The following is a 13,164-nucleotide window of genomic DNA, read 5'->3' on the forward strand; positions in this document are numbered from 1 at the left end:
TGTAATGGTCCAGTTCAATATTTGTCAACTACAAATACCCACAATATTAATGTTTCTAAGAGTCTCCACTGTATATAGTGGCTGGGACATACAATTCTATCACATGTAGTAGTACAACATGTGCCAATCACTAGTAAATGCAAAATCATATTTTATCTCATATGCTGTAAATTATTTTTGGGTTGAAAAAAAAATTAATAATCATGTCTCACTTTAACAATTTCTATCATTAATTTGATTTTTTTTACAATATAAGCCTAGAATAAAAATATATCATCAAGCATCAATAACACAAAATCCATAATTATGCATGAAATAAAATAAAATAATTTTATTATTAAATAATAATTGAAAATTGGCTTTGTAAAGCATAGTGGTTTTTATGTGACATACCATAATTTCTTCACTATTTATTTATTTTTATAAAAGTTTTTAGGGAAAATTACTGTTCACCCCTCGTAATTTTCAAAACTTCCCAAAAACCCCCTCCAACTTTTGCACACCCCGGACAACCCTCCGTTATATTTTACATTCCTTTTAACCCCCCGCCGGTAAGTTGAAGTGGGTCCACGATATGAAATTCCTTTTTTGCCCTTGCAAAAGGTGGGAAAAATGGCGCCCAATCATAACTTTCTTTATGCATAGTTTTTCAATTTTTTTTTTTTTTGCCTCCTGCTTGCTTTTTCTCAAACAAAGTTTAGAAGACTCATATCTTGTTCTTCTTGTTCTTGTTCTTGTTCTTCTTCTTCTTCTTCTTCTTTTTCTTCTTCTCATTTGGTGTATTCAATTTTAGCTCTTCCGATTAAATTATGGAGAGTTTTTGTGCTATTGCTAGATACAACGGGGAGGGACGAGTGCTAATGTTCACGGCGCTGACTTCTTGGGAATCAGTGTTAGCTGAAATATGTGAGCGATGGGGTCTCGATATTTCCCGTGTCAGTGCTAATGTTCACGTTTAAGATTTATGTTTATCGTTTAAATATTTTGTGTCTCTGTTTAAATATTGATCGTGTTCGTTTAAACTAAAGTGTTGGCAGGAATTCAGAATCTGGCAGCGCTTCTGTTCCACATCATGGCGAGCCTGAGGGTGTGGCATGCCTTCCTTCCTCATCCGATCAAGCTGAAGTGTTGTCGTTGGATATTGGACAATGTTTTGAAGGCGTTGAACATTTCAGAGACGCACTTAGGAATTTTGCAATCAAAAGGAATTTTGACTTCAAATTACTGAAGAACGAGAAACACCGGGTGACTGTGGAAGGAAGCTTCGACTTCAAAAATGGCGTATAAGGAAGCTATATTCCCCATACCGGACAATGACAGGCCGATGGATGAAAATCGCGAACTGCGTTTGCGACCGCCTGTGACGAGAAGGCAACCTGGGTGTCCTAGACGAAAGAGGATCGAGTCGTAAGCGTCCGAGGTCCGCAAGTTGCGTTGTAGCCATTGCCACGTTTCAGGTCACAATCGCAGATCGTGGAATGAATCTGTTGCCGACTAGGCATTGTGTATATACTTCTTATTATTGTTTAAATATTGAACTTTATATTTAAATATATCTCTTACGTTTTAAATATTTTTATTCTATGTTTAATCGTTATTTTTTTTATCGTTTAAAAATAAATTTGTATCCGCTTAAAATGTACAACGGGATGGTGCTAGCGGTTCCCCAGCTGCACTAATACACGCTCGGTTCCCCAAGCGTTTCCACTCCCGTCGCACATAAAAAAATCGGAACATTACATTACACTCTATAAGAGATTATTAAGTAATAAGGATATTTTAAACGAGAAAAATATTAAGTATATTTTTTTGTTGTAATTACATTGATATTATTAAATAATAAGGATATTTTTAAAGCAGAAAAATATTAAATTTAAAGCAGAGAAACCTAAACTTAAAAGCAGAGAAAAGCGAAAGTTAAAGGGCAAAAGTTATCATTATACGATTAAAATGAATGTTGATATTAGCCGATAATGAAAAATGAAAATGAAACAGAACCCTACCCGATAATGTACCCTGCGGACTACAATATCATCCAACAAGAACGGAACCTCAAAACGAAACAGTAATGAATTTAATTGAATTTAGATACATGTACATTTACATTGACAAAATTTGTCATGTTTTTTTCCGAAAAATGAATTGAATTTAAACCTGGTTTACATTTGAAACTATTACACCTATACAATGACTATGACCCCGCTATGCGTACACTCCTCCTCGGTTCGTTTTTACACTAGAAAATGGAGTTTAAACAATTACATTGATATTTACACAATGAACTATATACTTAAACACTGAAAGTGTATGTTAAACAATGAATCTGGATTATTAAAGAAAGAATCGTGTATACAAATATAGAAAGAATGACTAAGAACCCGCTTGCGACGACTCCCCTCTGGCTGTGATGCCGGCTGCCCTCCCCTCCCTAAGTATGCGGGAAACATACCTTAATCGCAGATAAGGGACGTCAGTCTGCGGTACCCGTAGCTTCTCACCGGTGAGTAACTGCTCGATAAACCGCATGACATAGACGCTGCAGTCGACACTTTCTTTTTTCTGTCGTGGGGCTTCAGTGTCGTGAACAAGCGGGTACTTTGCGGTCGCCGACTCGCCCAACTCCATGTCGATACAGATGTCGAATAGGTTCCGCTGTTGAGATATACAAGTTCATATTAGAATGCCGATTATTTACCGAACACTATTACACAAACACAAATTATTAAAGCACTTACCATTTCTAGCGCGTTTTTATCGTATTCTTCGCTTTGGCATGAAGAATAATGCCTGTATTCTTGTTTTTCATTGTCAAGGACGACGACATGGAAGTGGCCACTCATAATTATCGGGAGGATGACGATGTCCACTTCATGCAAGTTCGCGCGGCATCTCCAATCATAGCCATCGTGGATTCATGTGCGTCGTCGCCCTGCTTTGACATGAACAAGGCCAGTGGCCGTGTGATGGAGGCACGCCTCTTATAACGATATGGCACTACGCTCATCGTCTTTTGCAAGATACATACGAATGCGTCCATCACATCGTCTGTGACCATCTCCTTCCCCTCGAGCAGGTCGAATAGATTGGCCCGTGTGGTGCTGACAGAGTCATTCTTCCACACGACAGTGCTGTGGTTGAACGGAACAAAGACATGTAAACAATGTTGTAAGTATAAAATTAAACGTTAAAGTATAAACTTTAAATTCTATATTGAATGGTTAAACGGTAACGGTAATATTTAAAGGGTATCACTTATAAGTTAAATGTTATCTGTAAATTTTAAACGTTAACGCTCCTACTTAAATGGTAACTAAAACAGTTTAAACAATATCATAAAAACTTCAAACTTACTTGTCCATAGGGCAGTTGAGGAAGATCCTTATCAACTCCTGCTCGTACTTATTGAGGCGGGATTGGCCAACGTATTTTTTTTTCTTCGGAATGAAGACTTTCCGAAGTTCTTCTACTTTTTTATTGGCTTCCTTTAATGGGGGCACGACGGCAGCATCAACGGGAGACACTTCTTTACATGCTTCTTGTTCTTGTGGGATTGTGTCTGCCTTCGATGCGGCACGGTCAGCCGTTGGTTCCACCGTGAATTCCACTTCGTTGAGGATAGACTCAACGACCTTCTCAACCGTGAGTTCCACGGCAGCAGCATCAATGGGAGACACAACGTTGTCTGGTTGTTCTTCTTCATGGATTGTGTCCATCTTTGATGCCGCACTGTCACGCGCCGGTTCCACCGTATGCATGATGTCGTCAACAACAGAGTCGACGATCTTTTCCACCGCGGCAAACTCAGCGCCATCTTCAATCTCCTCCACCGTGATGGGCATGTCATCAACGTTAACAACATCAGCCGCCGATGGTGCTGCTGCCGATGGTGCTGCTATTATTTCATCGTCAGCCGGCACGGGTGGAGACGGAGGCATTATTGTTTTCCTCTTTTTTGCAAGCTTCTTCGAATGAGGCCGTCTTTGAAGGGCCACCCCGATGATGTCCTCGTCGTCGAACTCCGACGGCGTATCCGTCCCGGGTGCTTCATTTGTTTGAAGGGAAGGCGCAGTCGATTGTGACTGTGACCGGCCTTCCAATGCCTCCACCCGAGCGACAAGCCGAGGGAACTCGGTCATCAAAATCTGGCAAGCCTGCATGAGAGTTGCAGTGACATCCTCGCCTAGTGCCGGCAGGGGAGCTGCCACGTTCGGGGGGGCTGACACGGTCGGGGAAGCCACGGTCGGGCGGGGTGGGGAGGGCTTCTCGGCCTCGACGAATGCGTTTTGACACGAAGCGGGAGAAGCGGCGTCCCAGTAGCAGCAAGGGAAGAGGTTGCCCTCTCATCTTGCCTTTGAGCAAGCGGTTCCGGAGCAATAGCATCCGACCGACGGTTGGCCCGAACAAATACTTCTTCATCAGCATTCGCCGGAACCAGCTCAGGAAACTAGCATGTGTAAAGCAAACAATCTTAGCGAAATTATTTAGTTTAAACAATTAAAACTATATTTACATATGTAACTCGTATATTTAAACGTTATAACCTATTGTGTTAAACAGTAAACAAACAAATTAAACATTAAACTAAAAGTTTAAACGGTAGTTGAACAAAGTTAAACGGTAAGTTATAATTTTAAACGATAGATGAATAAAGTTAAACGGTAAATGATATGGTTAAACGTTAACGTCTACAGTTAAACAAAATATTTTTGAATTATTACCTCTTTTCCTTCGAGAGATGACAAACTCGTCTCTATCGTCGCTTGCTTCCGGTAAGTATTTTCACCGTAGCACAGCATCCTTGGGATCTTGCAAAAACGGGCTTTCTTTCCGGTTCCGGTCACTCAGTAAAACCGGATGTTAAGCGCTCACGTGCAACCCTTAACATACCCGGTGTTGGTCTTCTTCCCCGCGTTGCACTCGGGTAGCGGCTTGTGGTATGTCCTCCATAAGCCACTTGTGCGTCGCTTGCGCCCATGCGTAGCGCCCCATTCCGAGTAGATCATCGACATAATCAGCGATCCGGTTAGGAACCGAGCGGGGAGGTATTTGGGAAGAGGATTGTACCCATGAGGTACACCATCGATGGTTTGGCAAAATTCTCCTCTTCCCCCTCGTCCAACGAGTTCGTTTGAAGAGTGCTCCCGATGGAGTCTCCGTGTCTCTCGTGACGTCTTCGATAAATACCTCTCTTGAAAGTCGACCGTGTTTTTCTTCTTCGAAAACACGATCGCCTCCCCATCGCAACGCAGCCAAGAACGATTGCCACATCTTCGGTCCGAAAGTCGGCATGCTTTCCCGATCCTCGAATTTATTGGTGCGGTTATCGTATCTCGCAATGAGAGTCAAGAAGGGCCCGCTCTTGGTATACTGACTTCCAACTCGATGAATGCTCGTGAACGGTGTCCTTCGGATGATCTCCCGATGTCGAGGGATCATGTGAACTTTCAATTCGACCCACGGTCTCCACTACTGGGTGTCAAGTAGCATCGCCCATTAACTAGATTGACCGCCATAATCACAAGCTCGCGACAATAATAGCACATTGTTAGCGGAAATGTAATTTGTTAAAGCGAGTAAACACTCGGTTCTTAAACACCGATATCATTTTTTTAAGTAGTGACGTATACTATTAAAGCAGAGATACAAATAATTAAAGCGGAGACGAACTAACTTAAAGCGGTAAAGCTCATTGTTTAAAGCGGAGACCTCATTTTTACAAGCGCAACCATATCAAGCTGAGCGGGATAGCGTAGATTATAAACATTACACAAAGCACAACAATCGGAAAAACCATTTCGATCGTATACATAGAGCGAAAATGTAAAAACAAAACAAAAAAACCCTAGCCGAGACATCTCCTGCAGACTAACAAAAACCCTAGCCGATTAATCCCCCCGAAAAGCTTCAATGTCTTCCAACAAAAAAACAAAATCACAAACCAAAACCGAAAAAATGTCTCTTACGTAATGAATAGTTAACAAAAAAACCATAATGAATACCTTAGACGCAAAGTGACGAAATGCCGAATACTTGCACGGGACTTCTTCTTGAGGCACGGTGGAAAGGGAAGAGTGCGGTGGGAAGAGAAGAGCTGGAGACGCGAGTTGAGTCGAGTCGCGAGTTGAGAGAAGACAAGCAGTGTAATGCCTAAGAAAAAAACCCACCCACTTCCTCTCACACGCTCGAAATGGGTGCGACCACGACTTCCGTACAAGGGCATTTTCGTCCATAAAATTTTAAATACACTCCGTTTAATGCCGTTACGTACTTTGGGGGTTTCAAAATCATGGAGTTGAAAAGGAAGGGGTTTTTGGGTATTCCGAAACTATGGGGGTTTGTTTGGCAATTTGGCAAAGTTGTAGGGTTTTTTTGGCAATTTCCACAAGTTTTTAAAGATTTAACTATTTATTTATCCGGATCTACATGTAATTAATTAGTAACAATTCTATATTTTTTTACCCAACCCAATTAGACACGCATCAATCTCGGAGTCCGGATAGCAATTCCCACCTCCTCTATCCAATCAAACTCCACTCCACTTCCTCTGAACCGGCAACACAGGGACACCATACCAAACACAAACAAATATAGAGAAGAAACATCAATTTGAAAATAACTTTCTACATATTATTATTGTCGAGCTCCATCCATATTTGGTGACTTCAGTTTATGCAAACAACCTAAATAGCCTTTTTAATTACTTAGCTTAAAAAAGTTATGACTTACTCTTTTACATTTAATTTTTATTATAACAAAGTTATCTGAATTTGCGATGTTAAAAACGATCATACGTGACTTACCATATCATAAGAAACATAGATTTTTAAAGATGACTTTATTATAAACTACATATGAAACCAAAATATATATAGCTACCTACAATGTCAACGCAGGGCACCCTACTAGTGATAATTTATTTTCCCCATTTTTATTAATTTTAATTTTAATATGAAACCAAAATTTATATAGTCCCCACCAACCCGAAAAATGACATGAAAAAAAACCTATTTTTATTTATGTAAAATAATTCCAACCCTTTTTTATTTTGGCAATCCATTCACTTAATTATTTATAAATATATTAAATTGGAGTATAATAATTTTTTTTTAAATGAATCTGCCCAAAAATTTAATTCATAAAATGCAAAGGTTCTTTTAACAAATGCTACATGCATGATTAGATCGTGTAAATTGATCAGAGATTGATCATTTAGCTTGTGTGGTATCATCTAGTAATACAGGATTTGGGTTGTAACTTATAAGGTCACACCCATAATCATGGACCCATTACCACTATTACATCTAATTAAATTTGAACTCGAAATTTTTTAAATGTTTCATATTAATATTTTTTACAACGAGGCCAACGCAGCTGATTTATGAATTTTTGACAAATTCAAAATTTTATAAGTTGAAAATTTAACCAATATTTACATAATGTCATCTTTTATTTACCTAGATGGACTTCCAATAGTCAATCTTTACAACAAATTTTGGATATCAAACATATATTTCACTTGGATTTGAAATTAAATAGACCATCATCTAATCTCAATTAAATTTATTAGTAAGTTTATTTTATTCCTTTAAAATTATTTAAAAAAAAAAACTTAAAGAAGACTTAGAAAAACGCAAACTTATATTATAAAAAATCACAAAACTACTCTCATGCCCTAAATTATAAATAAAAATTTATTTATAATCTTACAAACGAATAGGTGAACACAACCAAAAAGATACTTCTCTAACAACATAGGCAATGAAGGGAAGAGTATAAAAATCATATTTAATTTCTTAAATGCCTCCAAAACGTCAATATTTATTTATAAATAAATAATTTTATGAAAAATCAACTGTATTCCAATTTTAATAAAATTAAATATATTTTTTATATAATTTTTGTGTTAATAATTATTCATTTGTTTGTATAATAGAGATATAAAAACAATAAAAAAAACACACATTTCATTTCTTTGTATCTTTCACTTAAAATCAATAGCCTCACATCACGACAAGATGTTGTCATTCTCAAAAACTAAAATTTTCAAAAATCAAATAAAAAATATCAATAAAGACACGGCCTCTCATCATCTTTCATTGTCTTACAAAAAATTAAATTGTCAAAATAAATATATCTTTTCATAAAATATTTATATTTAGCAATTATTTACCTTATAAAGACACACAAACTAAAAATAAAATAAAACAAAACACGTGCTTTTTTTCATGAAATTATTAGTCCCGACACAATCGCATCTCATGGTACATAAAGTTTGAAAATCTCATGATCATAAAGTACTTTAATTAATTTTCTAAAAGAATTTTAAAAAAAAAACAAATTAAAAAAATGAATAAATAAATCTCAATAAATCCCCTACCCACCCTACAATCCAACAAATTTTCTATTCCCTAAAAAAAAGAATAAGTAAGAAAAAAAACTACTTATTTTACATGCAGTCAATTGCCTTTTGCTACAACGTACGTAAGACACCTGTTCTCATTCATCTCTATATAAACCCAAGGCCTCTCCTTCACCTTCATATATCACAAACCCTAAATTCCTAATGGCAACTCAAAAAACCCTAAGTCTCCTCCTCCTCACATTAGCAGCACTATCCATCACCTCCAATGCCGGCATCGGCAGCATCGTCGTCTACTGGGGCCAAAACGGCTATGAAGGCTCTCTGGCAGAGGCATGCTCGACAGGAAACTATGACATAGTGGTTCTGGCTTTCCTTTACCAGTTCGGCAACTTCCAGACTCCGGGCCTCAACCTTGCAGGACACTGTGACCCTACCTCTGGTGGTTGTGTTAGTGTTGGCGTTGATATCAAGGCTTGCCAAAACAAAGGTATCAAGGTGTTTCTCTCTTTAGGTGGAGCCTCCGGCAGCTACACACTTGTATCAACTGAAGATGCTCAGCAGGTGGCTGACTACCTTTGGAACAACTACCTCGGAGGGTCATCGTCTTCTCGGCCACTCGGAGATGCTGTTTTAGACGGTATTGATTTCGATATCGAGGGTGGAACTACTCAACACTGGGATGAGCTTGCTCAGATGCTCTATGACTATAGTCAACAAGGACAAAAGGTGAGCATTAAAAATAATAATTTTATTTAATATACGAATATTAGTGGCACATGATTTTTTTTTTTTAAAAAAAACAGATTAACAACCAAAATATATTAAAAAAGAAATTAAATAAACCTGTTGAAGATACAGTACACCTAGTGCAACACACCTAACTAGAGGGAAAGAAAGAAATTGCATATTGAAAGAAGACTTGGTACATACAAAAAGCATGGGATGCAGAACCGCTTGTGATAACGCTGAGGACCTTACTAAAGAGTTGAGAAGGTGTACTATGAGATGTGGGTTATGAGACATGATTCTAAGGAGATGGTTGTCCAAAATATTATCTATTTATAATTGCTCTATCAAATTGTCTATTCCTCCTTGCGGAGCGTCTACTCCTAGTCTCCTCCATCATCGATGGAGCTTCACTATCACTTTCAGAAATAGATAATACTGGTTAAATGCATACTTAAATAAAACTATATAAATATTTCCATAATATATATAACTCAAATAAGTAAAATATCACTGGTTGACCAAACAAATTAACATCAGTCTCAAAAAATATATATATATATATCTTTAAAAAAAATAGATAAACCACGTTGATTCCTGTTTGAATATATGTGTAGGTGTATTTATCAGCGGCTCCACAATGCCCATACCCGGATGCATGGATGGGCACAGCACTCGCTACCGGACTTTTCGACTACGTCTGGGTGCAATTTTATAACAATCCTCCATGTCAGTATTACTCCAGCAACGCTGTTAACGTGCTTAACTCTTGGAACCAGTGGACATCAAGTGTGACGGCTACTAAATTCTTCGTGGGGTTGCCGGCGTCACCGGAAGCCGCTGGAAGTGGGTACATGTCACCAGACGCGCTAGTCTCTCAGGTGCTCCCTAACATCATGTATTCAGACGAGTATGGGGGTATCATGCTTTGGAGTCGTTACTATGATCTTTTAAGTGGGTATAGCTCTCAAATTAGGCATGTTAATTTGGTGTCGTCACCAGGGAATACCTCTGCAATCAGGGCTAGTGCTTGATCAGTACTGTTGTAAGGCCTTCACCATTGTAATGGTGAAGGGAGTAATATTATAATAAAGAGCAAGAGTACTTGTTCTACTGTTTTTATTCAAAAAGTTTATAGTATTCTCAGCGATGCGAAGAAGTTAGTTTATTTCAACGATGTCCACAAGGACCATTAACTAAGACAAACTCTTGCTGATGAGGAGTGAGGAGTAAAGAAGAGGAACCACGTCTCAACATATAATATATACATATACATACATATATATATATATATATAAAGTTTCACCCACTGTACTACTAAGAATTATATTAAAACATATAACCTTCCAAGAAAAGTCTTAACATTAATTTTCCTAGTTCACTTCATAAATATAAACTTTATACATGAATTGAGAGAAGAGAAGCCATTGAGATGGAAAACAAGAGATCATTTTCAAAAGCCACAACCACAGCCACCATATGCATCCTTCTCCTTATAATCCTCTTTTTCCCCTCAACCCAATCAATGAAGAGAAAAATAAGACTAAACTAGCGATGCAAAACCTTACTTTTCTATGTCCACAACATTATTTACAATGGCCGGAACATGGCCAATGCCACGTCGGCCATAGTCGGAGCTCCGGTGTGGACCGACTGGACTACACGTGGCCGTCTCATACACTTTGGCGATGTAGTCGTTTTTGACGATCCTAGCTATAACTATTGATAACACAAGGACTGTATATTTGATGTATGATAAGAAGGAAGTGTATACTTCATGGCTTGGTTTTCCTTTTGTGTTGAATTTGTAGAAGATGCCGACTTGAAATGAGAAAACAAGAAGAAGAAAAGAGAAGGACGGGAGAGATGCACAGCTTTAATCTCACTGATTTTATTTCATATTATCAAAAGCTAGATTACAAACTGTATATATAGACTAACAAAACCATCTAGATAAGCTATGAGACGTTTATCTTATCAAGATAAATTCAAAAAAATAAATACTCTTCTTATCTAATCAAATCAACATAATTAAATAATATTAATCTTATCCACATAAACCTACAAGATAAACTAACACAAACTTCAAACATCTATGCGTTAGATCCAAACAACCCAAGTCTTGATTATTTCCAACAAACTCTCCCCCTAATCTAGACTTGGTTGTGTTAAGTCCTTGACTCCAATTAAGAGGCGCATCTCTGAGAACTTCACCTTTGTAAGTGACTTAGTGAGAATGTCTGCACGTTGTTCTTCTCCACTTACATGCTCAACAATAATCTCCCCTCTTTCAATACATTCACGAATAAAATGGAACCGGGTATTGATGTGCTTACTTCTCCCATGGAACACTGGATTCTTCATTAGTGCTATCGCTGATTTGTTATCAACATATAGCCTGACTGCTTCTGGAGAACGCCTTGTCACTTCACTCATCAATCCCCTCAACCATATCGCCTGACAAGCGGCTGTTGTTGCTGCCATGAATTCAGCTTCACATGACGATAATGCGACGCTCTTTTGTTTCTGTGAACTCCATGAAATCACACTTTTATTGACATAAAACACCATCCCACTAGTGCTTCTTCTGTCATCAATATCACTGGCCAAACTACTATCACAAAACCCAATAATTTTGCCATCACCTCCACTTGTGTATTCCAAACCAAATTCAATTGTACCTTTAATATACCTTAAGATTTGCTTTACAGCCTTTTGTTGTAGCATTGTAGGCTTCTCCATGTATCTACTGACCATCCCAACTGAATATGCAAGATCAGGTCGAGTGTGCAGCATGTACATTAGGTTTCCAATGGCACGCCGATATTCAGTTGGATCAACAAACTCTCCCTCAGGATCTTTTCCAAGTTGTAGTTTTGGTTCCATGGGGCACTTACATGGGTTACAATCTTCCATGCCGAATTGTTGTAGGATCCTTCTAGCGTATCTCGATTGTTTGAGGGAAATTCTCTCTTCCCTTTGCTCCACTTCAATGCCCAGATAATAGGAAAGAAGTCCGAGATCAGACATCTCAAATTCATTCATCATCTGATGCTTGAATTCTTGGATGTCTATAACTTCTGTTCCAATTATAATAAGATCATCAACATAAACTCCAATAATCAAAATATTAGATTGTTTAGTTCTCACATAAACAACATGTTCTTGGGGGCATTTAATAAAACAAAAGCTCTTCAATTTTCTATCCAACCGAAGATTCTAGGCTCGGGGTGCTTGGCGTAATCCGTATAGTGCCTTGAACAATCTGTACACCTTGTGCTCTTGTTGCTTCACTACATATCCTTCTGGCTGAGTAACATAGACTTCTTCCAGTAGCTCTCCATTCAAGAACGCAGTTTTGACATCCATGTGATGCACTTGCCATTTGCATTGAGCTGCTAGTGCAAGTAATAACCTGATTGTTTCGATTCTTGCCACTGGAGAGAAGACTTCCTCGTAGTCAATTCCTTGTCGTTGTACATATCCCTTTGCAACAAGTCTGGCTTTGTGTTTAACCACATTCCCTTATGAATCCTTTTTTAGTTTGTAAACCCATTTCAAACCTATAGGTTTATGTCCAGCTGGCAAGTCAGTTAGTGACCATGTCTTATTCTTTTCAATTGATGCAATCTCTTGGTCCATTGCTTCAACCCATTGCTTCTCTTTGACTGCTTCAAAGAAGGTTACAGGTTCATGCATTTCAGCCTGTAATAGTTCCTCTGACAATGGATGTAATTCCTCTGTTTCTTCATAAATTTCTGCAAGAGATCGAAACTTACCTGGTTTATCATCATATTTGGATGAATCTGGAGGGCTCAAACTTCCCATAGTGGCTGGCAATGTTGGTGCTACATCTGTTGGTTTTGGTGTGGCTGAGGGTGAGCTTCTAGTGTCTGGAGCTACATCTGATGTCGTAGTCACATCCCTTGGCATCCCTAGTGAGTTCGATGTTCTTGCTTCCTTGTTTTCCTCAATGTCTGGTTCCTCAATGGAGAATGTGACCCATAGATCTTGGTCATCTGTTACATCCTCACTCCACATCCAACTTTCGCTCTCCTCAAAGATCACATTACGGC

At 38.4% G+C, this 13,164-nt stretch overlaps 1 protein-coding gene across 1 annotated transcript; it reads left to right on the top strand.

The window, feature by feature from the left end:
- The first annotated feature begins 8,550 nt into the window (after positions 1-8,550).
- Positions 8,551-10,228, top strand: LOC120266446 (acidic endochitinase-like). Its single transcript, XM_039274075.1, has 2 exons — positions 8,551-9,088; positions 9,706-10,228. The coding sequence occupies exons 1-2, from the start codon at positions 8,564-8,566 to the stop codon at positions 10,120-10,122; spliced, it is 942 nt and encodes a 313-aa protein (XP_039130009.1). The 5' UTR covers positions 8,551-8,563; the 3' UTR covers positions 10,123-10,228.
- Positions 10,229-13,164: the final 2,936 nt, after the last annotated feature.

This window comes from Dioscorea cayenensis, chromosome 8 (assembly GCF_009730915.1).
Source record: "Dioscorea cayenensis subsp. rotundata cultivar TDr96_F1 chromosome 8, TDr96_F1_v2_PseudoChromosome.rev07_lg8_w22 25.fasta, whole genome shotgun sequence".
Taxonomy (NCBI): Eukaryota; Viridiplantae; Streptophyta; class Magnoliopsida; order Dioscoreales; family Dioscoreaceae; genus Dioscorea; species Dioscorea cayenensis.